Source organism: Haliaeetus albicilla, chromosome 21 (genome assembly GCF_947461875.1).
Source record: "Haliaeetus albicilla chromosome 21, bHalAlb1.1, whole genome shotgun sequence".
NCBI classification, from domain to species: Eukaryota; Metazoa; Chordata; class Aves; order Accipitriformes; family Accipitridae; genus Haliaeetus; species Haliaeetus albicilla.
Window position 1 is genome coordinate 25,555,015 of NC_091503.1, and position 27,328 is coordinate 25,582,342.

General features: G+C 40.0%; 1 protein-coding gene across 1 annotated transcript in view; it reads left to right on the forward strand.

Moving 5' to 3' along the window:
• Window positions 1-27,328, forward strand: part of TPPP (tubulin polymerization promoting protein) — a 62,859-nt gene that overhangs the window by 30,738 nt on the left and 4,793 nt on the right. Inside the window, exon 3 of the mRNA XM_069809283.1 lies at window positions 18,661-18,814. Coding sequence (XP_069665384.1) covers window positions 18,661-18,814 — 154 coding nt within the window. The remainder of the gene's footprint in view (window positions 1-18,660; window positions 18,815-27,328) is intronic.

A 27,328-nucleotide genomic window follows, 5' to 3' on the forward strand; every position in this document is an offset into this window, starting at 1 on the left:
ATGTTCCAGACCATAGGATGTCATGCTCAGCGTGTAAAGCTGGGGGGAGAAGGAGGAAGGGGGGGACATTGGGAGTGATGGTGTTTGTCTTCCGAAGTCACCGTTAGGTGTGATGGAGCCCTGCTGTCCTGGAGATGACTGAACACCTGCCTGCCCATGGGGAGTGGGGAATGAATTCCTTGTTTTGCTTTGCTTGCCTGTGCTGCTTTTGCTTTCCCTATTAAACTGTCTTTATCTCAGCCCACGAGTTTTCTCACTTTTACCCTTCCGATTCTCTCCCCCATCCCACTGTGAGGGAGGTGAGCGAGCGGCTGCGTGGTGCTTGGTTGCTGGCTGGGGTTAAAGCACAACAGTACTCAAAGGTAGCCTGATGAAAGAAAATGTATACCCCATATGGTAGCTGATAGCCACTCTATTAGGTGATATTCTTGTGTATATCCAAAAATAAAGAATTTTGATACTTTTCAAGCATTGTATTGGAAATAGGTGTTGGATGAAAATGATGGTGAACTGTCTGATTTGACTTTAGGGCATTTTGTTATGCTAATAGTTAATGAGTGGTGTGAATGCAAATCTGACAGTAATGACTATAATCTGATTAAATGTTTTTTGCTCCCTGTAAGCCCTGGTACTGCTTTAAAATGAACAGTGAAGAGTATTCAGTTTAGTAATTCCTTGAGAGGACAAATACCTTTGCCCTGTGTTCCAGCAGCTCATCCTTTATTATAGCACAAGTAGCATGATGGGTTTTCTAAGCTTTTATAGTAAAAATAAATAGAAATTATTTCCTTACTTCTCCAGAAAAGCTGGAACTCTGGTTTCCTTTTTCAGACAAGTTGCTTTTCTTTCATCACTTCACCTCAGATGAGAGTGATGGGAGAGCTTTACATTATGCTGAAGTGGAAAAGCTGTTGAACTAAAATGCACAGAACTAGCTTGATCTTTTTTTGTCAAGACAACAGACTGTGGCCTATTGGGTCTCCTCTAGCCAGATAAAGAAAGCTATAGAAAGGATACTGAGCAGTCAGTTAAAGAAGCTGTTTGGTTTTCCTCCTGCTGTGCTAAAATGAACCCTGCTTGTGAATTTAACAGCCTGGTTTTGAGTTTGACCTGCAAATCCAGCTGACTGCAACTTCAGTCAACACTGGCCATTTTGAACAGTTTGTCTGATTTTAATAATTCCTTTTCTGATTTAGTCCTGTGTTCTGTGACCAACAATACAGTATCTCATGCATGCTTGGGAGATCCTTTCATTCCTCTTTTAGATGCTATACTGTGTCACCCAGTCATTGGCCTCCTTAAGTTTTAGTTCTGCTTCTTTAAGTACTAATTTGTGAAAGGCATAGTCCAGGTGGACAGTGAAGTGACACCTGAAGTAAACAGTAAAGGTACATAAGAGCTAGCAGACTTAAGGGCTCCCCATAGAGAACTGGATTTCTTTAATATTAGGGACACTGAATTGATGTTATCTGCCATGACATTTGCACTTTTTGGAAGTGTTCCAACTCTCTTTGTGAAAACCTTGAGGTAAAGAAGATGACAAGATGTACTTTCTAGAGACAGTTACCCAAATAACTTACGCCAAGTTTTGATTAGATTCCTGTATGTGCTTGCTGCAAGTGTAATCTCTTAATCTTGGAAGAAGTCATTTGCTGAACAGCATGGCTTCTCCAACATATGAGGTGATTTTTAAAGGAGTTATAATATTGACTAAGCTCTCAACAGTGTTGTTAATTGTCATATGCTGTTGTTTAAGAAAATGAAGCATGTAAAGTGCTAAGTACCTGATTTGCAGGTACTCAGAGGACTTCTGGCCAACATTTCTGCTTGTTATCTTCATTGAGTTCCATTTGAAAATCTGTGAGGCCTTTTTGGAGCTTTGAAGAGTGGGAGGATTTGATTCTGATGCCTCTAAAGGGGTGGACACCCTACCTCTGCTACAGGGTAGAAAGGCACAAAGACATATGAGTTTTTGTAGCTGTGGTCTCATAGGGCTTTGTTGACCTATGTAGGTGTAGAATAAGGTGTTTAGCAGTGCGTAAAGCTTGCTTTGGTTATGTTCCACCCTATCAGACTTTGTTTAATGATTGAAGCAGAGCATTGGCCTGAACCAGTTGCTGTTGAGCTCCTCCTGGGTTTGCTGTCCTTACTGTGAAAAATTAACTATAAATACATGCATCAAGTACTTAAGCTAGTTTTAAATTAACTACTTGTAAAAACATACCTAACATAGAGGTTTTGTAATAAAAATGACCAGCATGTAACCCTGCAAAGATGTTTGTCCGTTGCTTGTTATGAGGGGGTTTCCACGGTAGACCTGTACCTGCACATATGCTGTGCAGCACATAGAGCTTAACAGTGTATATGTACATGTCATTGTCTTAATCTATTGGTTTTATGTCATCCTGTTTTCCTGGAAGAGTCAGTTTGCAGTTTTGCTTTATAGGCTATGAGGATATAGTTGGCTTGCTTATGAACAGCAATCTACCCTACAGGCAGTGCTAGTGGAGTGTGAGAGACCAGATGTTGAATTAGCTCCCATGGAAATTCATCAGTGGTCCTCATTCAGAAGATTTTGTATCACAAATAAATGGGATAAATGGGTATATAAGAATCTGGTAGGTAGGACAGTCTTCTGACATATGCACTGGAATAAGAGCACAGAATTCTAATACTAAATTGCACCATTAACTGGCCAAAATTTAGAAAACTTACCCTCCTTTACCAAACTTATGGGAATGGATATTACTACATTGAATATCCTTCTTGCACCAAAATACCATATTGTCAGCAAATGACAGTTTGGAGCAATACTTGACTTTCTTGCTTCAGCTGGTAAAATCTGTGGCTTTGAAGAAAATGTCAGCTTCAGAACTGAGATAGTAATTCAGGAAAAAAGCTGTGAAGCCTTATTTTCTGAATGTAAGTAACTAAGAGCTGCTAGATATTGCTAATGTAAAAATGTAGTAATCCCTGTTTGAAGATGAAAGAGAAGGTGCCCTTTGTACAAAGCAGAAATCAAGAGGGCAGCACTTATTTAGCAGTTTGTATTCAAAAGCTGGAGAGTTGTGACCTGCCAGAGGATGAAAGAGCGATGCATTTAAAGGGAGTTTGTATTCCTCTTCAGGAAGGTTTCTGATGTTTGGTATGGCTTGCTACATTGTGAGGGTTTTGGGCAGTTTGGGGTGGTGGGTTTTTTTGGAAGGAAAAGCTTCTAAGGTATTTTAATAAGGATTTTCTAAGGTATCTGATCACAGCAACGTTGTTCAACTGGACTCATCTAAGGACAGCTTCAGTTTCATCCTGGCATGCAGGGGGTCCTGTGCCCTGATAGATTTTGCAGCAGATGTAAGAGACAGGCTAAATTTGGCAGAAATTTCCCCTAATAGTTCAGTAACTCTAGCTGTTCCCTTAGTTCAGTCACTGAAGTTATGTTAGACATCTCCAAAATTGTTGGAATCTTTCTCAGCGTTGGCTTGATACCTTCCTTCAGTAGCTGTTGATCTAAATAAGTCACAGATTTCTAAAAGAATGTACACTTGTTCTTTCATAGTCTCCTCTGCTTTCATGATTCATTCCAATATCTTGGAGGCTTCCCAATTGTTCCTTGTCATTTTGGTTCATGATGATGATGTCTGCAAGATAAAAAACTCTGGGTAAACCTCTGTTTATTGTAAACTTCTGGATCTTTTAGATACAGCTAGTGCTTTGAATTAAGAGAAGTGTGCTGTAAATGAAAGAATATCTGTATTGGTGTTAACTGTCACAATTTTCTGCATTTCTTTTACATTGGTTTCAGATGCACATGAGTCAGCACTGTAAAGACTGATAAACAAACCTTTAATCCATGGGAGGAGATAGATTCCCATAGAGAATTTGGTCACTATCTGTTTATAGCTTTCACAAAGTGCCAGGACATTATTGGCATGGACTGTTCTGCAGATTCTGTGGTACAACTGAGACTTCCATTAGTAAAATATGTTTCCGTCTTTGGACGCAGAGAGAGGATCGATCTCTCTCACCCCGAGGAGGACTGCCTCAGAATTAAAATGGTTTCTTTCTGAAGCTGGATGTAGCTTTATTGTAATTACTTGTTTGGCAGATTATCTCTGGTAGAGTTATTTTAGGATTTTTAATTTTCACTTAGGATTTTTTATCAGGAAGTGGATAGAACTCTGTGGTTTGCAAACCCTCTTATGTTTTTTTCTTTTCAGTCTCTGCTTTGCCTACATTGAATTGTTCAGGTCTCAGAACTCAAGGGCCTGCACTTGCCGCTTGGGAGGTGAATTGCGCTTCCTGCAGGTGTTCCTTGTTATGACTGGGAAGGGAATCTTCATTCAAATAGATGGTTGTCATGTCAATTACCACAACTTTGTGTTGAGATGGGAAATGCATGGAGATGGCTCTTGGGGTATACAAAATAAGTAGGCAGATGCATTAGCTATTTTTTCCCTAAGCTGTGCAAAGGTACATATCCCCACAACATATGGTAAGGAGAAATGACAGAGGCATAGCAGAGGAACTTACTAAAGAATTTCTCTGCTTTGGCAATAGCATACATATGGAATTGTCTTTAGACTTGTGAATCTATAGGAGAAATGAGGTGCCACCTTTCTCATATGCAAGCATTATATATAGCTTTTGCTGCTGTATAATTTAGCCTGAAGACTTCCCATCTGCATTGACAGCTACTCCTAGCCTCAGTTCTCTTTCTGTAGGAAAGAGAAATTTGCTTCCAGAGAAAATAGTAAGGAAGGAAACAGTCCAGAACTGGTACTTGACTAGAAGGCATGAATAACAGAAAAACAAGTATTTAGCTCTCAATTTATGTATATCTCTATGGCACACATGAGCAATAATGTTTTGAGACTAGCTACAAGTGTTAGCAGAATGTGAGCCTTTTCAGCTTCTACATGAAAAGTTTTGCACTTTCCAGTAGTAGAACCTGCTCATCACTCTGTATTCTAATGGAGGTTATATCAGTGCCTGTTCTGCAAAAGAACAGTAAGATTTTTCTGGAAATGACATTGATGCTTGTATGAGCAGAGAGAAGTAACTTCTGTAATAGATACGTGCATCATTGCTTTGTGGTAATGTTGCAACAGAGCTTTTTTCAAGAATGTAGGATATGTATGAAGTCAGACCACTCAAAGGCAAATTAGCTTCTTTGGATCCATACAAAAAATTAAAGCACTGTGCTTAAATAAGGATCCTGTTGACATGACAATTGTCTTACATTTATTCTTTGGTCTGAATGGAAGTAGCCTTGGTTTATCGTTATTTATGGGTTTGGTTTGCTGGGTTTTTTGGTCTCTTGTCACCTTATTGCAGCATCAGCTCTGAAAAATGTTGGTTTTGTTAAGCTGTTTTTCATTATGCTTCAGTTTCAGGTTAACTTGAAAGCATTTTATTATGTGCCATGAGTAGAATTCAATGTGCTTGGTGTTCCCCTATTCATTCCCTGTGATAAGGACATATCAAAGCTATCGTGAAAGGGGAACTGAGAAAAATTGTGCTCTTGATGTAGAATTTGTCTTCTGACATTCTCTTGAACACCCCACCTTAGGGAATTTATTTTCAATGTGATTTCTGGGCCAGTTACAATTTTGCGTATGTGGTTTTCAAAAATACCTTGTTCATCAGTTAAAACTCTTTGTTGCTTAAAAACCTTCATTTATGTGCCTAGTGTTCTAGATGACTTGTATATAATCTGAACTAGAAAGCGTGATGTCTACCAAATAAGAACAACAGCAAATTGAGAGATATTTCTGAAAACTTGGATTTGGTATCTGGAATACCTTTGGCTTTTAGTTTGTTTTGTCATGTGAAGAAGGCTAAAAAAATGCAAGACTGGACATTTAAAAAAAATATTCTTACAATACTTGTAAGTTCAGCTTACTTCCTAATTTTCCATGTCAGCAAGAATTAGCTTGGATGCATAGATTTCCTATTTTGTTTCCCATCTCCTGGGTCCGTCCCCCCCTCCCCCCCCCCCCTTTTTTTCTGAATTATAGGAAAATACTTCTTCCACAAATTTTTTGTGTGCATTCAGTTTTTGAGTGAACTAACTAGCTTTGTTCCCGGTTGAAGTAATTTCATGTTTCTGCAAGTTTGTAGCTGATTGAACAATGTTGTACCCAAAGCAAGAACATAATTTAAAGTGTTGAAATGTCAATTGTCTACATCTCTAATATATGCAATTATTTTTTCTCTGTGTGCACTTTTTTTACTTGTGGGCAAAGACTAAGAGGAATATTTTGCACATCAAACAACTATAGATTTCCTGTTTTCCTTTTTTAAATAGTACAGTGGATATCTCTTCAGGTGGATATCTCTTCAAATATTCTCCTACTCTTGTTGTAAACTGTTTGAGAGACTGGTTTGGCCACAATCTGCCTGTTTTTCTGTCTTGCTTTTTGTTTTGTAAAATGGGAATGACTGCTGGCAGTGCAGACAATTGCATTAGTAATTTTAAGTCTCTAACTCCTGTTTCAGAAGACATGAAGGTAAGAGGGATATGGGGAGCTGGACGTTGTTGTGAGTGTTGGAGTTTTAACACAGATTCAAATCTCCCATACAAGGAACACAGGTAGAATGGGAAGATTGGAGACATCTGCATATTTAGAGCTTTACTGTGACCATCTAATTTGCCCTTCATGTGGGAAGGCAATCTTCCAGAAGGCGAGGCATGTGCAGTTTCTTTGTTATTTAGGTTGTATGTCTGGTTTTGCTTGAAAGAGAAATTGTGGTATTTCTGCTGTGTGCATACCTGCAGTCTGGATTCTCGCTTCTTGAAGTTTGTGATTTGGTCCTTGGCCATTGGTTATGACAAACAGATGTCTTGTGGGTTTCTCTGCATGCGACCTCTGGATATGAACTGCCATTGTACTTAGTTTTTCTTCTTTCACTTGATGTGTCATTCTTGATTTCACACCTTTCTGTCTCCATCCATGGTCAACGATTCCTGTAGACTGAGCTTGCACTCTCAGTTAATGCCAGCTGTCTATTTTTAATGCTGCCACCTTCTCATATTGCCAGCAGAAAACATTAGCAGATATACATACATCTGAGTTTTCTCCCCGTCTTCAAGATCACTAAAACAACCCCTCCCACATAAACACACTTTTTTACTTACCTGAATATATCTGACCTCTCAGGAGAGTTCACTATCATTGATCTGTCACTGGATTCAGAAGCTGCTTTCATGCTTATATGTTGATTTGACATGGAAAAAATTCCAACCCTGTGAAATCCTTTGAAAAACTGGAATGGTGCTGTTGTAAAACCATCCGACAATGATATTTTCTTATTGGGACAGTCTATAAAAATCTGTTGGTTTTCAATTCTGTGTTATTAGACTCTAAAGGAAAATACCACCATGGATTAAATGAGACTGATGCTCTGGCTTCCATAGTAGCATTTTTGGAAGCCACGAGCTGCTACCACAGTCCCCAGATATATCAAGCTGTGTTGCTCAATGTTTAAATTATGTTTCAGAAATAGCTATGCAAAGACGCTTCTTATGTATAGTATTAAATGGTATTATACTTTTATCTCAAAAAAAACCCCAAACAAAACAACAGACGAGTCTGTAACTGGAAATATTTACTTGGAGGGTAGGGGGGGAATGTCCTGGAGCTGGGTACCTCAGCTATCAGCTAGTGCTTTCTACGTTTCTTGGCCACGAAATAGGAGAAAACTTGCTGTATCTTGGCATTATGATCATTAACAAACAGCAGCAGTGCCTGAATAATAGAGTGAATATGCTCTGTGTGAATTAAAGGTTGTTCTTCCATCCCTTTCCCTTCATTTTTCTTGTCTTCAGTCTGTGACTTTTTTTCTTTATCCTGAACAGTGTAACTTCTGAATTAGGATGGGAGTCTTGTCAGAGGCCTCATGGGAACAGAGTGTTCCACACATCTTTCCCTATTGGAAGAAGCAATAAAATGTTCAAATTGCACTTGTAGTTTTACTTGAGCTTCATAGTGATTTTTAAAAACATGTCCCCGCAATTCACACCCTTTGCCTTGCCACCATCTTGCATTGTTCTTTTCATGCTGCTCTGATGTAGATTGGCCCAATGTAGGTGAAATGGCCATTTTGGTAGCTATAAAGATCCTGCCTGGGAATTAAAAAACCCTCATAATATTAGACATTGTAAAGATATGGAGCTAGGCTTTTTGCTGAAACATCGCAAAAGCCCAGGAGGAAAATGACAAAGAATTTCTAGGAAAATTAGCAGCATGTAGAAGTTTTGGGTTTTTTTTAATGTAATTTTAAGGAAAAACTGAGAGGAGAAAAACTTTTGGATGATATGTTGCTAGAAAGAAGCTTGGATCCTCACTGTTGTTGCACAATAATGAGTTGGATTCTGTTATTCCATTCCTTGTGGAATGGTTTACTTTCAAGGTCCAATTCAGTTCTTAATGAAAACATAATTTAAGCTCTAACATCTTGAGACTTAGTGAGTTATGATCTTACTGTGTCATGTCCTATTTAATAATGCCATTGTTCCTTGACCTCTTGTAGTTGCACTTGAATTTTGTCTGAATTGAGTAAGATGTCATATATAATCATACAATATCTAGTCCTTAGTGAGATACTGTGCTTTTCTCTTCTGAGTCTTATTAATAAAAATAGCACTGTCTTATGTAACCGTTTGATTTCTACTGTGGAGATTTCATTTTTCTTTCCTCTATCAAATGCCATGTCCTGTTCTTGGTTAACTGATCTCATCAAAGGAGGTAACTTGTCTTCCCTGAATGTCAGCACAGTCAAAAGACAGATACTTCATGTGGAGAGAAAGCAGTAAGGAAGGTTGCTGGCTATCAAAAGCCTGAGGGGACTGGGTGCTAACACAAAAGTGCATTGGGTTACAACTCCTTTCCTATCTCTGATTGTCATGTATTTGTACAAATTTGGGTTAATATTATGACAGAAGTCCTGAAAAATAGCTAGTAATCTGAAAGCTGTTCTTGAGAATCTTTTTCTTTTCATATTTATGAACAATTTTGTATAGTTTCTATGGATTAACTGCTTGGGATCAAATGCATTCACTTTTGCTTAGAGGACGTTTGGATGTGCAGCACTGGTCTTGCCCACGGTGACAGCTTGTGATGGTATTCTAGCTTCCTTTCAACAGGGTTTGTGTTGGACATTGTTTCATTGCTTGTACACTGGTCTCCTTTTTAACCAAATATTTTCACACTGCTAAGGAGAGTGAATCAAAATAAACCTAGCTGCTGGGTTTTTTTTCTTGTTTTTTTTTCTGGGACATGAATGAGATGTGTCAGTTTATGGGATTGCTGGTGAGAGCTAGAAGGATGTCTTATCTGTATTTCCTACTTTTCTTTCCCTGGGTTATCAAGCAATGAGTTCATGTGCACTGCTTTAACTGGCAGAGAAAGTACAGGTGATGTTGGTTCTTTGCCCTGTCTTCTCAGCTGTGATGTCTTTGCCATAAGCCTCTGCACTTCAACAGCAGAAAGAGCTTTTGAAACTCTAGGGGCTGTATCAGCTGCTTCAGCTCTCTGAAAGATAAAATGCTAAGCATTATTTTAAGAAAATAGCTTCTTATTACTAGCTTATGTAGTAAGCTCATCACAGCCTGGGGAAGACTGACAGAGGAAACGATTAGCTATTGAGAACTGTTAGTAAATCTTCAGCTATCCTTAACTGCTTTGATTTATTGGTATGAGACTGACTTAATGAGCACTACGACATCATCCTCTTGGATTTTCATATTTTGGATGTGCTCAGCAGTGTCCCTGGCAGCTGTAAACTGTATTAGGTTGTTACACCGTGATTAACAGTTTCTGCTCCCTTCCCCTATCATCTCTGTGTGTGCCCAGCCTGGTGTATATCCTTAAGATGACAAGAGCCAAAGAGAACAGCAAATAAATTGAGCCCTCTGGAGAAGAAACCAGCATATCTGCAGAAGCTTCGTTCTGAGGCACTGTCTTCCTGCTTCAGCACTAGTTTGTCCCCTACCATTTGGGTCTAAGACCTGTCTGCAGCCTCTCTTTTTTTGCTGTCCATTTCTTACATCCTTCTGTACTTTGGCTAACTTCCCTGCTGCTGTCACTCACCCCTGCCATGTCCTTTAATGTCTAACTTCCATCCAACTTGCCATCACAAATAATGCCAGTCCTTCATGCACCCGAAAGATAGATTTCTATATTACAGAACAACATGATCTGTATGTTGCGTGTAACTTATTGCATTCTTTCACAGAAGTAGGCAGCATTCTAAGGATAAAAGCAATACGCTTGTGATAAAATTACTTTTATCCATTGTTAGTGTACAGTTATTACATTATGTGTGTAGCGTCCAGGGGTTTGACAGCCAGAACATCTCTCTTCTTTGTATGATACCAGTTAACAAGGAAATGTTGAAGTCCTCCCAGACTACTTGGTAGCACATGCTTCTATCTCTTTTCAGACTTGGGTACATGCCTGTCATGAGAAATGCATTTGCAAACTCCTTCGACGTAAGCTGGGGCATGTGCTTCCTTCAGACTTCACAGACTTTTCCAAATAATTTCTTTGCAGCTTTTTATCAGTAGCTAACTATTACATGGGTCTTTGCTCTTAAATATCCACTTATAGCATTATTTTTGTTCTCTGAAACTGAAAAAAAAAACAACCCCCAAACAAGTGGATTCTGCTACTTCTTTAAGCTGATTTCTTCTCTCCCTCTAAGCCCTGTATAACCATCAGACGTACTTTCTGCTTGGACTTTTTCTTTTCCTCATCCTCCTTAAGTCCCATTAATCTCTTTAACCCCTTTAATTTATTCTGGGGTTTGCTTTCCTTTGGAAGCTTTTACCTACTACATGTTTTTGCCAAGTCATTTTCTTTCTCCAGCCCCCCTCTTCATTCCCTTCCCAATACTATTTTTTCTGATAGGCTCATAGATTTTGGGTTTGCCCACCCCCCTTTTTTTTTAACTTCAGATTTTATTTTAATGGAAATGAATTTTCACTGTGAATGAAGCACATAGGAAGGAAATGCAACAAAAATAAAGCCAAGAGGAGGAAAAGGTTAACTTAAAACATAGGAGAAGAGAGTTTTCACGAGAGAAGTCTAAAATATTTAGATTAAAATAAAGCCTGATAAAGATATCAACTGCTGGTTTAGTGAGCTGCTGAAGTCCTCTTGCTTCAGATTTTCAAAGCACAGCAGTTCACAAGCTGTCACAGTTTCAGATACTTAGAATGAACTAGATGCACTTTGCTTTACCCTTGCTCACTAATGAGGCAGAAAGCACCCAGAGGGAAACTGGCACTTGCAGGTTCAGTTCCACAGTGAATGATGTGTGTTCTTCTGCCCTTGCTGCCCACTCCCTGACTCCGGAGAGGCTTCTGCAAGTGATGACTATTGCTGTGATATAGAGAGAGCATTTCACCCTGCAGTTGGCATTGTGCCTCTCTTGTTCCTTTGCTCTCCTGGAATGATGAGAAAACTGATGATGGCATTGCCTTGTGATTGTGGGGTATATGAAGCCATTCAGTTCAACTCCTTATGTCTGAGTTGGCCAAGATGCTAGAAATTACATTTATAGTAATTGTGAAGGTCATCTGGATGTCATCTTTGTCAGTCCTCATCTTTCCCTCAAGGGAATCCCCTTCTGGCAAACAGCCATGGACTCAAAGGCACCTGTGTTCCAGAAGTGGCTGCTACCTTAGCTGAAGATCCTGTTGTAGCTTCTTCCTAGGATCATTTTTCTGAGGCTATCTTCTGGAAGTAAATCTTCTTTCCTAGTAATTTGCCAATTTACTCCTGCTTGCATCAACATCCAGATGTCTAATTTCAGTATCCTAGTTCTACCTGTTAATTGCGTAGAAGTCTCTGATGCAAGGTGGTACCTCAAGTTTTGTTTTCTTAATTGGTTCTTTTATAACCATCTTTCTTGAGAGCCATTAGTGCAGCACAAAGAACCCGGTAGAATTGTATTACAGTATCTTTCTCTCCCCCCCTTCTCCCTTCAGCTATATTTATCAAATTTTTATACAAGTCTCTGCTTTGGGTTAGTCATACATTGTTCAGTTTTATCGAGGAAACCATGTTCTCTTTTTAATTCTTAAGTTTTTTGCATTATATATCTAAATTTTGTAATTTTGTTCTTGACTGATATACAGCAAGAAACAGATCTTCACAGGATATGTTAAATACTCCATTAGATTGCAAGGTTCTAGCAGCCTAGTTAGCCTACCTACAGACCTAGCTTTAGTTTAGGACTTTTTTTCGGCTGTCAATTGTGGGGCTGATGGCCAGTAAAAATGCTGAGCTGTGTAGCCCAAAGAGAGCGGAAAGTGAAAATTGTAAACCACAAAAGGGAAAAAATAAACTACCAGCCCTGTGGCACAGTCTGCTTCTTGGTTGAACAGATTAGCCTTGGGCTTTGTGCTGGTAACATTAGAGGAGACATTCTGGGGAAAAAGAATACATCTGTTAGATGAGCAATGTATTTCGCAGAGATCAGTATAAAACTTTTTTGCTTCAAGGAATTTGTGGTACCTTTTTACTGTCAACACGTACAGTACAAATACCACTAACCATTGGTATTAATGTACATTATGTTTATAGACTACATCCGGAAGACTTGGTATGTTATCACAAGTAGCAAGAAAAGAATAAATGTCAGTTCTACTAAATGAACAGGAGTGAATGCTTTGGGAAATACCATGGTAATAATGATAAAGTTGCTGCTGTAAAGTGGTAAATCAGAAAAATCTATTTGTATGAAAATCAGGGAGTTTCAGCTGTAGTGAGTTTTTAGTATGACAGATTGCTTTTGGGAAAAAAGTGAAGAATCCTGGACAAGTTGAGCAAGATCCATCTATTATTTCTCTTAACTTACGAAAATGAAACATGTTTTAGAAGAAACACTTCCCATTTCCCATTGTTTGTTAAAATTAAGTAGAAACAGCTACAGTTCGAAGTCTGGTCTGAATGTCATTAGGAAATATGCCTTTGTTGAGGTTTGGGGTAAAAAGTCCCACTTATGGTCTGTTCTCAATGTTACCACGACACCTTTATATTTGAATAATTAAAATTATTAGTTCTGATAATTCAGGAGCGTTTCTTATTATTTGGTTAGCAGTTACCTACATGGATGTGGGAGCAGTAGTGGCAAATCGGAAATTGCCTAGTTAAACTTATTGTGCCAGTAAGTCAGAAACTGTGACAAATAAGCCACTCAGGCATTCTGTTGCCAGCACAGTCCTTCATTCTGTCTTCTGAATGAATGAGACTGCCTTGGGACGGGAATAAATATAGGGAGTACCCAAAGTCCTGTTTGTTCTGATTTACAAGAGATGACGCTGTTGAGTTTTACTTGATTGCTCGGTTGACTGAGACACCCAAGTCCATGGTGAATTTAGACTAAATAAACCATACAAACAAAGCTCCTTGTACAAGAGTTTATACAAAAACATTTGTTGGGCTCCCACCTCTAGTTATGCTGTCTTCAGACCCTTGTCAGACTTTCTGTACTCCTTAGACCTTTGTGGGTAGATGACAACTTCCATGGCAAAACAGTCCTGGTTAGTGTATCCTGCTGTCATCCTCTCTGGCATGCTAGCTGGAATAGAGGCTTCTCTGAGTATTTTTAGTTCTTCCTTTCCCTGTTCAATCTAAGAAAACTGAAAGCAAAAGTGACCTTTTGGGATGGGCGTATGGGATGACTTTTCGTAGCTCAGAGATTAAGAGAGAAAACGATTAAGTTGGAGACTGCTGTATTAACACTGAACTGTAATAGTGCTATGGAGATAAAGATTTCTAATATTGGTCAAGAATTTTGTGTATTGGGTATGTGGAGTGTATTTGTATAGCTTTTCTTCTCAGCTAAAATTATAGACAACTGTTAATCCAAATAGTATTTAAGTCCATATAAAATGGAAGTATTAATTTGCAACAGTACATTTTCACACTGCATTATTCTAATCTTGTGAACACAGGACACTGTTAGTGGCAATATTTGCAAATGAAAACTGCATCACTTGCTATTGCAGTCTACTTTGGGCCAATGTTTGATCTTTTACACTTTATGTTCACTCTGCTGATGTCCAGGCTCAGAACCGATGCTTTTATGTATGTGGATTTGGGCTCCTAAAAGCAAACTGAGGAGTTCAAGCTTTAGTTCAGAATCTTCCCATTGGTAGTGGTTACATGTGGAGGGACCTGTCAAGGAAGGGGAAGTGATGGGAAGCTTCCTAAAATTCTTCTGAGTGTGTTCAGTCTGTTCCCAAAGGTAGGCATGGATACAAGCCACTTCCATGAGTATACCATGAATACCCTGTTTCCTCCACCCAAGGATGATGCATTAGAGTAATTCTGTTTGTTGTAAGAAGCAGAGCTTAAAATAGAACGGCATGTAGGAATGTGTCCTTCCTAAACATAAAGGTTTCTTTGTGTCATAATAAAGTACAGGGCTTTAAAAATTTATATTATTAATGTCCCTCATATATATTTTGTTCTTTTCATTGAGGTGGCCAATCTTATGACGACTGTTTTCATACAAGCCTTTTTTTCCCCACCTTCCCTCTATTATTACTGTTTTCCATTTTGTCTCATTTTCTGGTCAGATAGTTTTAATTTGCATTTCCAGTGTCATGTTTCCATAGCTGTTCACACGTTCCTTCTATTCCATTCATCATCTTTTTTCTTTTTTTTCTTTTTCGCCTTTTTTTTTCCCTTTTCTTTTTTAACGTACAGTATTTTATCTTCTTTATAGGTCTCTATTAACTCTCTGGAGTGCTAAACCTAAGAGAAGGGTGTTAGTAGCTGAGAGATTGCCCTTGGCATACTTAATTGTAGACAAGTTGTTTGAACTTGTAACACTTGGAAAATGAAAGTTAATATATTTGTTTTGTTATTCCCATGGAAACAAGATATTTATAAAATATTTATAATGAGCTTCTAAAAACAAGTTACAAATATACACAAAGAAGCTGATTCTTTGTAGCAGTTGCTTAATAGAAAGAAACTGGTTTGCTTGGGATTTTTAGTTGGTTTTTTTTAGTTTAACTTCGTGACCTCTGAAAAGCTGGTGTTAGGAAGGGGCCTCCATTTTATATGGACTTGAATACTATTTGTGGGCTGTGAGCGCACATTGCCGGCTCATGCCCAGCTTTCCATCCACCAGTACCCCCAGGTCCTTCTCCGCAGGGTGTTTCTGTGGATCTGGAGGGGGCTGATCCTGTGGCTTAAGAGCGTGTAAATCAAGAGCTATGTAGGTTTGTTGAGAGACTTTGCCTCTGTCATTTTGACCTACTCAGCCTGTTTTCTCCTCTGCATTCAACCCGTGACTGCACAGACAGAAGAGAGGGTCGGAGCGTGCTGTCCTGCTGAGTAACCGTGATGACAGCAGCTGCTCAGAGTTCTTTGAGACCTGCCTCTAGAGACAGGAGGTGTTGTAGCATTCCTACCTGGTAATTTAGATGCTATGGTACGTGGCATACATGTACCGTACATGGCGTACCAAAAGTGCCAGAACATGTTGTGAGTTAATCAAGAGTTACGTTGTTAGGCTTTTCCATGAGACTTGGCGTACTTTGCACCTGTAGAATTTTTGAGTTAATTGTGATGCTTTTCAAATGGATTTGATAATATTGTAATAGATGGAAGGGGGAGAGATGATGGTTTTTGGAGTGTGGAGGAAGATACTGAATTTCAAATTTAAAGCTGCTTTATTTAGGAAACTTTTACTTGGAGTATAGTTCCAAAAATTCCTTTACTCCCAATCTATTTTTAGTGTCACTCCAATTAATGTATTTTGCTGGTAAAGAATATCTGCCATGATGCACATTTCTTTTTCTTTTGCATCCCGCAGCAATACTACATTCCTCATATATGTATCCAATTTGTGGTTGCACCTTAAGTTGGAGGGGGAAAAAACTCATTTCCTTTCCCCATGTTAGTGTGACGGGGAAAAGACCAAATGTGAGGTGGGAATGGCTATGTCTTAGACCAGAAAGAGATGTTCTTTGTTCCTCTTGGCACCCTTATTTATGTATTTTTCCTTTTAATACAGGAGAAGGAAAAAAAAAAAAAGTTGTGCTCTTCTATTTGATAAGTGCAGAACCAAAAATTCTACATGTGTTAATAAAAATAAAAGGAGTCAACATGAACTTCAACTGTTTTTGCTGAACATGGTCATTCCCTTTCCCATTGTGATGATCCTGAGTGATGATTCGAGCTAAACTGTAGCAATCCCGATTGGAGTTTGAAAGGTCTGTATGTTAGACTTGGCTGTGAGTCTGTAGTGAACAGGGGCCTTAGTGTGGTGTTGCACTGACGCTTTGCAGTGATTGCCAATGCCATCTTTTTCTAAATGAGAGGCAAAACAGAATGCAGTCCTGACCTCTTGAGCTAGTTAAAAGTTCTTGGATATGTTTCATCAGAACAGAGATGTTAATCCTATTAATGAGAATCCTGGACAAATTCTAAGTAGTTAATTGCAGTTTATTCCCTGTGTCTTTCTGATTAATGAAATACTGGATTATATTCTTCTTTTCCATTGTCATGGTGTTCTCTTAGTAGCTACTTCCATGAGATACTCCAGCATATGCTTCACCTAAAGCAGACAAGTAGTTGCAACCAGCAAAGTTTGGTCAAAAAACGGATGAAGTTTATTTCTGGCTAAAATGGGGAGTGTGAGGGATGTAGGGATTTGCTACATGTTGGCCTGTGTTGAAAATAAAGGATACTGGTAATGAATGGTATGTAAAGGGTTGCATTAGTGTTGAATCTTGTGAATAACCAATTTCTCCTTGTTTTAAAAGCCTAGGATAAAATTTCATTTTTGTGTTTAATTAATTGAAGTAGGAGTCACTTCCTAACCGTTGGTGTCTAAAACTGAGAAATCTCACTTCCCCCTTTCATTAGTGGAGGCACCCTCCAACTGAGGGGAATTTGACCTCTGAAGGTATCTAAGAGAAGACCAAAGATAAATCGATGGTAGATAGATGAATTGCTCTTCGCAGTGGCTCTTTGTGACCCTTCAATTAAAATTAGATTTCTACACATAGTTTTTCTAGCCTGAGATTTCTGTTGCCAGTGCAAACTTCCTTTATCCTTGTATCTATCATTTATTGGTGTATAAACAGCTGTCACTGTTGAAAGGATTGGTCTGGGTTGTGTGATGTTCTGTTGTTTGTTGGGTTTTCTTCTGATTTGCTTGAAATACTCTCTAAATTGGCATAAAAAGAAATGCTTAAGCAGCAAACAAAATTTGTGTAGTAGCATGTTTCCCAGCAACATGGATTCTGAAATATTTTTTTGACTTTGAGGGTTTCATAATGTTGTAAGCAATTGAAAACATCTTCTGCTATTAAAGATGGTACTACTTAAGGTTACAGCAGCGTCAGCATCAGAACATCTTTTTGAAAATATTTCTATTTGATCTGTTAAATTTTAGCTTAAAACGTATGGCTAAATTTTGGTGTGTAAATTCTTGTTCTAAAGATCAGGGAATCTGTAATTTAATAATACAGGAAAAGGTGTGGTTTGTGTGTGATATAATTCATAGGAAAGAAAAATTTTAATTTTTTTAATGGTGAGTAATCTCACTAATGCTGTGGCCTCACACCTGAATTTTAAAATGAGAAACACTAAAAATAGTTTTGTATTAGGAAAAAGAAAGGAACAGTGCGTACTCCACTACATTATCTCCTGCCTAAACTGAATATTTTAAAATCCTAGAAAACAGACTTGCATTAATCCCCTTTTGGTTAAACACATCTCTGTAGTGAATGCTGAGTTTCTTTGTAAGTTTTATCAATTGAACCCTTTGGCCTGATGGGTATAAAAGATCTCCAGGAGTGACTCTATAAATAGATGTCTGTAAAGTGTGAATTTCCCACTCTACCTGTCAGATTTTGCACTGTATTGCTGCTATTGCAAAATCTTCTCCACCAAAAGTAAGCCTAAGCAAGTAATTTACTAGTGTGGAAATACAGGCTTCCTATTAGTGAAAACAACAGCAAGTCTTCAGCTCTGAATTTCTGGGGGGTTTATGGGTATATCAGACTGCTATAGTGTGTTCTCCATGAGCCTGTGAATGTTTTATGAAGGTGATAGTCTAAGAAGGAAAACAGGTATTGAATTTAAATGCGTCACTTTAAAATTTGTCAGTCTTTAATAGAGGAGGAATTTCAAGTTTTTAAATGCTTTTCAATAGTTTGCTTTACAGAACAGCATTATTCTTAATTTACTTGTGAATATGTCATATGAATAATATGTCATAACCAGTTACTCAAAGAGGAATAAAAAAATATTAAATAACAAAACTCACTTAAGGTGCTTCAATTCTTGTCTTTTATGTGTGCAAGCTTTACAAGTGATCAACCAAATGAGACTGTATTTGATTTGATAAGCTGCAGGCATTCTGACAGCAGGCCAGGTCCCTTTATTTCCCCTTTATTTCTGAACGTTCATCAAGGGAAGTTTCTAAAGCACTATCCTACTGATGTACATGAAAAAAGAAAGTGATGTTCCTGGAATATGTTTTACTTGACACCATAAATGGGCTGCGTGGGTCTTCCTGTTCTGTTGCGGTTTTCGGTTGTTCACTGTGGTAAACCGAAACCATTCTGCTATTCTTGGAATGCTTGTGTGCTCTCTTGTAATTCCTTTCAATTTCTGTGTGTTTTGACAGGGGAAAGTCTTCCAGAACTATCACTTTTGAGCAGTTTAAGGAAGCTCTTCAAGAACTCTCGAAGAAGCGATTTAAAGACAAGAGTGATGAGGAAGCAGTTCAAGAAATATATAAACTAATTGAAGGAAAAGCCCCGATTATATCTGGAGTAACGGTATGTTACTGATTGAATGGATGGATTGTTCTAGCTGCCCTTTGTTCTACTGCAGTGTTGTTATATTCACCAGCTTCCCTTTACAACCCACAAATCCGAGCAGCATGCCTCTGGGCCTGAAGGCAACAACTGTGCTGAGCTGAGTAGGAGCAGAGATTGTGCAACAGCTGGGTGTTGCACTACTGTGTATTCTTGTGTGGCACTCTCATTGCTTCTGCTGGGAATTGTAGTACCATCTAGCAGCATGGTCCGGAAAATAGAAGGAGAGGTCTTGTCTGTGGTTAGAACACAGAAATGTTCATGAAGAGCGGTGTATCCAAATCCGGAAGAGTAGAAGGGGATTAAATATAGAACCTTATTAAACAGTTCTAAGCTGTCATGTGAAATACCAAAAAGACTAAAGCAAAGAGATCTTAAAATACATTTAATACACCATGTGAATCCCAGAACACTGGAAATCTGGCAATAATTATCATGTGGTCTGGGTTTTATTTTTTGTTTGTTCCAAGTCTGCCAGAACTGTAATGTTCTTTATTTATCTTTCTTTTTTTCTTTTTTAAATATTGGCACTAAGCTTTATATATGAAAAGGAAGTTATAAAGCCTGGCGTACATAAGTTTGGTTGTCCTTTTAGATGCTCAGGTTAGGCAAGCTTTTACCCTGTAGTTCAGGAGATACTGGAGTGTTTACCATCAACTTGAACAGTCCTGTCAATTTAGTTCATCTGCTTAAAATTTGTTCTTCTGAATGTTGGCTGCAGAGCTGTGAATGAAAATCCAATTGTAAATAATCTTTCCAGAAGTTGATTCTGCACAAATGAACAGTGGAAATGCCAAGTGGAGAGATCTCTTTTTGAGTTGTATAATTTGTCAGTTTTTTACAATATTTTACTTTATTACTCTTGTACTCTCATTTGAAACAAGTGGTAATTTTGATACAGACTTAAAATAACGAACCTTCCTTTTTGTCCTTCACTCATTTTAGTGAGTTTGAGTAACTTGTTCATCTATCCAGGGATTCTCCCTTTGAATCGTGCACATTCTTCTAGGCCTCACTCCTGATTCCACTTTTGGTATTTCAGCAATTGGATATTGAAATGATCAACAGCTGCTAATAAGGGAACAGCTTCTTTCTACGTGGATGACAGGGTGATGAGAGAGCTTTGCAGATGCAGGGTAGTGTCATGTAGGTGCTGCAGAGGTATACAAATATGCCAGCAGCAGGGGCAGAGGAATGGAGGGGGGATATGAGCCAGCAGTCTGAGGCTTGCCTGTACTCCTGTTGCCTATGCAGTCCTGGGGAGGGTTGGAGAAGAAGTGAAGAAATAATGGGAGAGCAGGGTGATCACAATATTCTCTCCTGCTTGCTGGCAAAGTAAGGAACAGGAGGCAGACCGTAAAGGGAGGGAGATTACAGTGGGACCGTGTTGAGGGGTTGGAACTCCAAATTTTTGGTTTGTTTTGTGATGCTAATTTAGTTCCACACGTGGTAAAAATGACCCAAACACTTCGATATTAAAGGCATTAAAATAAATAAATACGTGGCCACTCTCCCCCCAGCAACCTGGGAATGCAGATATGAAATCTGTGTCAGGCATTCTAATGCTTTGTTTACTTTGGGAAGTCCATGTCCTGGAAATTTTAAGTTGGACTGCTTTCTATATGGTTAGACAGAGTTATATGAAGCTTTTTTTAAACTGTTCTAGGATAGCTTAGTCATGCTATGTAGTGTGTGCCCTGCTCTGTATAGCTCTGCTGTAGGTCGTATAGGTTTGGTTGAGATTTCAGCCAGAAAACTTTAGTGTGACTACTGACATGCTAATCTAAACATATTAGGGAGGGAGTTGAAAGCATGATTAAGTGAGGCTTGTGGATAAGTATACTTCAGCAGCATTTGGAGATTTTTGCGTCTTAACTTCTTATGTTTTGTGCTCTCTGTTTGGGGGCCGGGGGAGGCAGGGCAATATGTCTGTGCTGAATGGCAGCCTGGGGAAACCACTGCTTCAGCAGGGTGGTTGGAAAGTTTACTTTCACATCAGACAATGAGGATTTTAGTGTATGTTGTGATAGAAGATTATTTTTTTTCTTTTTCTGTTTATTTTTTCTTCTCCTTCAGAATGTTGTAGAATTACAAAAATCCCTGCTTGTGATTTATGTGGTTGAGAAGGCTCAGCAGCCAGACATTGAAACTGAGTGAAATTTTGGGCTGCTTTCTAATCTGCAATGGAAGATGTATGGTTGGCTTGGTCCCACAGGAGGAAAAACAACAGGCAACTGATAGGGGTTAATTAAGCCATAGCTTTATTAGCTCATTTGGTAGTGATCTGGCAATAGAATATATAGTGCAGGTCATATATCTTTGACAGTTTACAATCAGACACGTAAACGAAGCATAGGGCCTTTTAGCTGCCCTCACTCTTACAGAAAGGCTGCAAGAGCAGGACTGAGGTTCTTTCTTTTCTTGTACCAAAACCTGAGTGCTGCACCTATGTTGAATGCATTTCTACACCTCCTGTGGAACAGATACTTGCTTTGGTCATTGCTGGCTCTTAAAATGAAACCAGTTGAACCTCAGTGTATATTCAACAGGGTCCTGACATAGGAATGTAGAATAACTTCAATTGGAAGGGGCCTGGGATGATCTCATTCAAACTTCTGCTCACAAGAGGGCTAACTTCAAAGCTAGATCAGGTTGCTCAGGGTCCAGTCCAGCCAAATTTGCTGTGAGGGTGGTGTGGGTGGCAGGGCAGTACAGCAGCGACAGCACTTTAAAAGCTAGGTGGTGGGTGCTCAGGGTGATGGTGATGTGGGTGGGATTGTATTGTCACAAAAAGAGACCTGTTAGGGAAAGAGCAAGGAAGCCAGAGTGCAGCCCACAGAGCGCAGCAAATGAAGCATAGCAGCAGGAGTGCAAAGAGGCTCAGAAATTCCACTCAAGAATATGTGGGTCTGTTTGAAGACTGCACAATGGTGGTCTCGGCATGCTGCAGGACATACCATCCAGCACATGGGCATCCATTAAGATGCAGTAGTACTCCACAGGACTACCATTAGCACATCAGAGTCCTTGGCTCCAGAGCGAGGAGCCCTCTATCCAGGTCCTGCGCTGCAGAGTGCTCTTGCCTCTGCCTGGAGGTCAGGGCAGTGATGGCCTCTCTTGTGGGAGATGTGCTGTGGTCAAGGCCCTGAGGTTCCAGATTAAGGAGGAAGATGAACAGGAGACTGACATGGTATTTATGGAAAACCCACGCTACACAAGGGGAGGAAGGAGTGACAGCTGGAGCCCAAGTGAACAGAGACTATCAAGATGGAGAAGGCTGGAAGCTTGTGACTTCTGGCAACAAGAAGTCACAGATCTGTTCCACCTACAGATCTCCAATTTCAGAACAGGTGTAGTACTCTGGGCACTGGTGAGGACCAACAAGACCCATCAGAGTCAGCTGAGCCTGAACTTAGTGTCCAAACAAATGGGAAAAAAATGAGTGATAGTGTCACTCCTCACTACCTGGTACTATGGGGACAGGCAGGTTCTTTTAAGGATCCTTGGTGAAATGAGAACTGGCCACAGGTTTGTAGTTATAATTGGAGCTTTATTATTATAGAAAAATTTTAGTAATCAGCATAGCTTATCATTACACAGAATTTCTAGCAATTAGGATAGCTTTTCTATTACCTAAAACTGCAGTTACCTGTACTTTTCAGTCACCTGGACGCTCTGCAGATCAGGTCAAATTCATAATAATCAGTGTGCAATAGAATAATCAGAATCTGGATTCTGACTTTAAAAAGTACATGAGTCACTCAAACCTCAGAAGAAGAACAACAGCGTCAGAGGGGGTGTCATGCCCATGGTGAGGGTGTTCCCCCTTCCCTATTCTGTCACGGCATGAGCATCCCCTGTATCGCACCAGGAAGCACAAAAGCCTTAGCAGTCTGTCTGCTGTTGGATCAGCTTCAAAAACCTTTTGGATAAGCTGATGTATTTACACCTCTCAGTTTGGGGGTTTGGTCTATACAATTTCCCTAAGTTTGTGGATTCTGAAGAGGCTGCCAGACAATCAGTATGCAAGAATTTTGGCGGCAGGAGACAGCAAGCTGCAGGTGATAATGGCTGCATAATGATCTTTATCTCTTCCTGTCCATTGTGTCCTGCCTACATGTTGCCTTTGCTGTGACCTAATGGTGCTGCTCCCAGCATACATCAGGCCTTAGCTTGAGCTGTGTGTTAGCCAAAATCTGTGCAAGAGTTGAGTGAACAGTCACAGGAGGCATCCCTGACCACCGAGGGATCACGGTTTTGCCATCCAGACTATCTCATGTGCATTTACACTTCCCTGTTCTGTAATGGGTGTCACCATACCCTGGGAACAGTGCTGCACCAGGTGTCAGGAGCAGAGGGTACCAGTCACAGATAATTACAGGAGATTCCTCTTGTGGAAGATAGAGGCATGTCTCTTCTGACCCCACGTCATATGTCAGGAGTTCTGTTTATTAGGTGCCAGCATCTGGGATTGTTGAAGAAGCACTGCCAAGATTTGTCCAGCCTTCTAACATGGACCTCTTCCTCCTCTTCCTTGTGGGTATCAGCAGTATGTCTCGAGAGGTAACCTGGAGCATATCAAGAGAGACTACAGAAGTCTGGGGGTGAAAATGAAGGGCATGGAGCTCTGGTCTTGCCTTCCCAATCCAGGAGGGATCTATTTTACAACTGAATTGGAACAAATCTCATTAAAGACTGGTTGTGACGTTAAGTTGAAGAAGGATTCACCAACACTCCAGCTGAAAAATAACCCAAGATGAGTCTGTACTATCTTCCCTATTCTGTTTCATCTTTGCCACCAATAGGAGTGTAAAACTCTTCCTCAGAGAAGTGTTGGCACATTGTTTTCAACTCTGTGGAAGGCCGTGTTAATGAGGCTGCTAGATCCCATGATTTGTCGTTGCTTGGAGTGTTGAAATGCTTGGGAGCTGGAGTCTGGGGCTAATATTACAGAAGAGGAAAAGAAAGGGTCACTTGTGAATGCTAAATGTGCAACACCTGATCTGCCCTTTCAGGCTGGGCACTGCATGGTCTTAGCTTGATGGAGTTAGATCTGGGCCAGGCAGGTTTAAGCTCTTAATTTGCAGTTGTTCCTGGAAGCGATGACACATACAAGGGACCTTCTTAATGTATTTTGGTCTAGCTCTAGCCGGACTACTAGTTGGTGAGAAGTTTTAGGTGCTACCTATAGAGTGAGGACTTGCAGTGTTAAAACACCCAAGTGGTGCTACTGGAAAAAGTCATCACCCTGATTAATTAAAATGGTGTTACTCACTACTTTCTGGCTTTACTGAAGTGGAGTTGCTTATCACTTTCTTTTGCGTGCGTGTGTCTGCGTGCTAAACTGAAGAAACATGAATGAAACCCCAACTTTTCTTTGAAGCTTGATCTCTGTTCCTGACTCTCTGTGGGTTTTTTAGTGCATATTCATGTATTTGCATAAATTTAAAACAAAGACATCATTTTGGTATGGAGTCCTGGTGTCATCCCCCCCCAAAGGGCAAAACTTTCCCTTTTTGAAAATTTTTTTTTCCCATTTCATACTCAGTTTTAGGTTCTCCTTCTTTACAAGGGTTCTGGATGTTCCCAGCAAATGAATAATTTAAAAACCTTGCTAAGATTGCTAATGCTGGTGCTGAGCTAAACCAATGTCTGTGGCAACCTTTTCTAGGAAGAAACGCTGTTAGATACTAAAGTTTTATGGTTGAAGGAGCAAATACAGAAAGCCGTTCAGTTTGCGTGAGGAACTGAGGCAGGGTGCTTACAGTGGACGGAGTGTAGCCGGGAAGACCATGGCTAAAATGTGTACCCTTCTGGTGAGGAGTGCTCTTAGCACCTTACCTGCTGCCCATCACGAGCATTTTTGGCAGTGCAGGCGCTGCCAGCACGCTGCTGCTTTTCTACGCAGAAGTGCTGTTCCTGAGTTACTGGTTCTCTGGAAGAGCAGCGCTGTGTCCTGAATAGCCAGCACCAATTTTTGCAGCTCTCCCATCAGAGTGTTCATATCTTTAATTTAGCACATGAGTTGAGAAAAGATGATCATTTAAAAACAAAAAAAGGGGGGCGGCGCAAGGAGGAGTGATGCTTGCAGCCTGCCGTCTTGTTAGGTGATGTTTGCCTGCAATGCTTCGTTTGATCCACTGGTTGCTAAAAAGACACACCACCTAAGGCAGGAAGGGAATGCTTCTGTACTATCTGGACATTCGTAATTCAGGCAAAAAAACCCCAGAAAACCTCGCTGCAGTGTTTTGCATCAAGCCAGTAAGTTTCTTCTTAAGCTGTGGAACAGTTTTAAATCAAACCTGAATCTCTGTCAGTGATGGCAAGCAGTGGAAAATGTCTTCAGGCAAGTTCTTTCAGTGGAGACGGGAGTTCACTGTAAAAACCGGGGCCCTTCGTGTCTGTTTTGAACGTATGATATTGCTGAAGTCCAGTAGCTTTTCTCGCTGTGTTTACTTCCCAGTAATTGGTTCTGGAGATGGTTTTTGGGACCGGTGCCATGTTCTGTGCACAGCCGCACAGCTAACGAGAGCTTGCCCCAGGCTGTGCTAGCTGCAGAAATGGAAGCAACGCAGCTACAACTGCGTGGTGCTGCACTGATCCGGTTGCCCAGCCTGTTGCATTGTGCCAGGTGGATGCTCCAGCCTTCTTGGCATTAGCTTGGTGTTTTAAACTGTGCGCTTCGTAGAAAGGATGGTAATGAGTGCTGACAGAAAAGGAAGAACGTGACCTTAGCAGCGCGGAATTGTCTTCCTTCTTCCTTGCCTGCCTCAAGTTTGTTCTGGAAGGGAGTCCTGAAAGCATGGGAAATCTCTTAGTCTTACGCTGTTACCCTATTTTCATGATTGTGGCACAAGCTTCATAGGATGCTTCTAAGCCTTTGTCAGCAAAGCTGAGAGAGAGGTCCTGCTGAGTCCATAAAATTCATGCTGACAACTGCATTGATGCAGTTTCTCTGCTGCAAACAGGCCAAGGCCGTGCAACAGTATGGCTTTCAGTGGATGTATTTTTCTTCAGCAAACTGCTCTATTCTTCTGCGGTGGTGTTGATGGAACGTATGTTCTTGATTTCTGTGCTCTCATTTCCTTTTTACTGTAGTTCCCTTCTGTTTCCGAAGGATTGGTAGTACATTTCTGTAACTTATTCTAATTCTTGAAACTGATAGAATGGAATGTTCTGCTTGCTCTGTAAACTGCTCTTCGGTGGGTCTGTTATCTTGAGGTCAAAGGCAAAATCTGTCTGAGTTTGCAGAGGTGTCATTTGTAAGGAAGGAGGAAGGAGGCATATGGCACTGTTGTTAAGGGTTTCAGGGTTTAAAAAGACTCTACAGCTTTCATTTCCTGTCTTTGGTATGAGGGCTGTTTCAGACAGACAGAAGTTGGAACATGCCTAATTTGTAATTTGGATGAGATGTTGGATTTTTTGTTTTGTTTTGTTTTTTACCCTGGGTACAGTCAAATACTGGAACAAGTTGCCCAGAGAGCCTGTGGAACCTCTGTCTTTGGAGGTGTTCAGGACTTGACTGGAGAAGTCTCTGTGCAAGCTCATTTGAGCCCCGCTGTGAGCAGGGGTTTGTGTTAGATAAGGACACGTATGCAACTGTTCTTTCCAACCTAAATTATTCAGTGACTTCATGATTTTAAGTTTTTATAATCTCCAGGGATAGAGAATCCACAGTCTCTAGGTAAGCCATTTCTGTGCCTGGCCAGCCACAGTAGTGAAGAATTTTTTCCCATGTGTCTAGCTCAAATTTCCCATCTTCCAAATCATGTCCATTATATATTTTTTTTTAATTTTTTTTTTTGCTATGAACTTCAGAACTGGCTCTATTTCTAATATAACCCCTCTGTTGAGAACAGGAATAAGATTTGCCTCCCCTCTTTTTATTTTCTTTTGAGTCTGAATAAACACCCTTCTGTCATCTTCTCCTTGTATGCCACACGCTCCAAGCTCCTCGCTGTCTTAGCAGCACTTCTTTGTAAACACTGACACAAAGCAGGAAAAATACTGAATTGCTAACAAAAAATGCATGATCACTTTAAATTAGCAAATCTACTGGTCCAAATAAAATTTCTTTTTATTTCCCATAGCTGCTTGTGAGACTGTGGCCGGTTCTGATCTTCTCAGTGAGGTTTTGGTGTGAGAGGAGTTTTGGTTGAAAGAGGTGGGAGGCATACATATCTTTCCTGACTCATCTGAGATGTTTCCATGAACTTGGAGGTTCTGTGACCACATATTTGGTTGGAAACTGACAGTGAAGGAACAACAGCCATTTTTAAAAGATTTTTTTAAGATTAGGGGGAGCACAATGGTCCAGCAAAATATCAGTAAAAATATAAGCTTGGTGAATGAACAGGTCTTTTGTCACTGATCTCTTCTTTTGGTAGAGGCAAAGACACTGAAATTACAGCTGCTGTCTTGTGTTCATGGAAATAACTGAGTAAGGGAAGAATGGTCAGTCCTGGAGAACAGAAG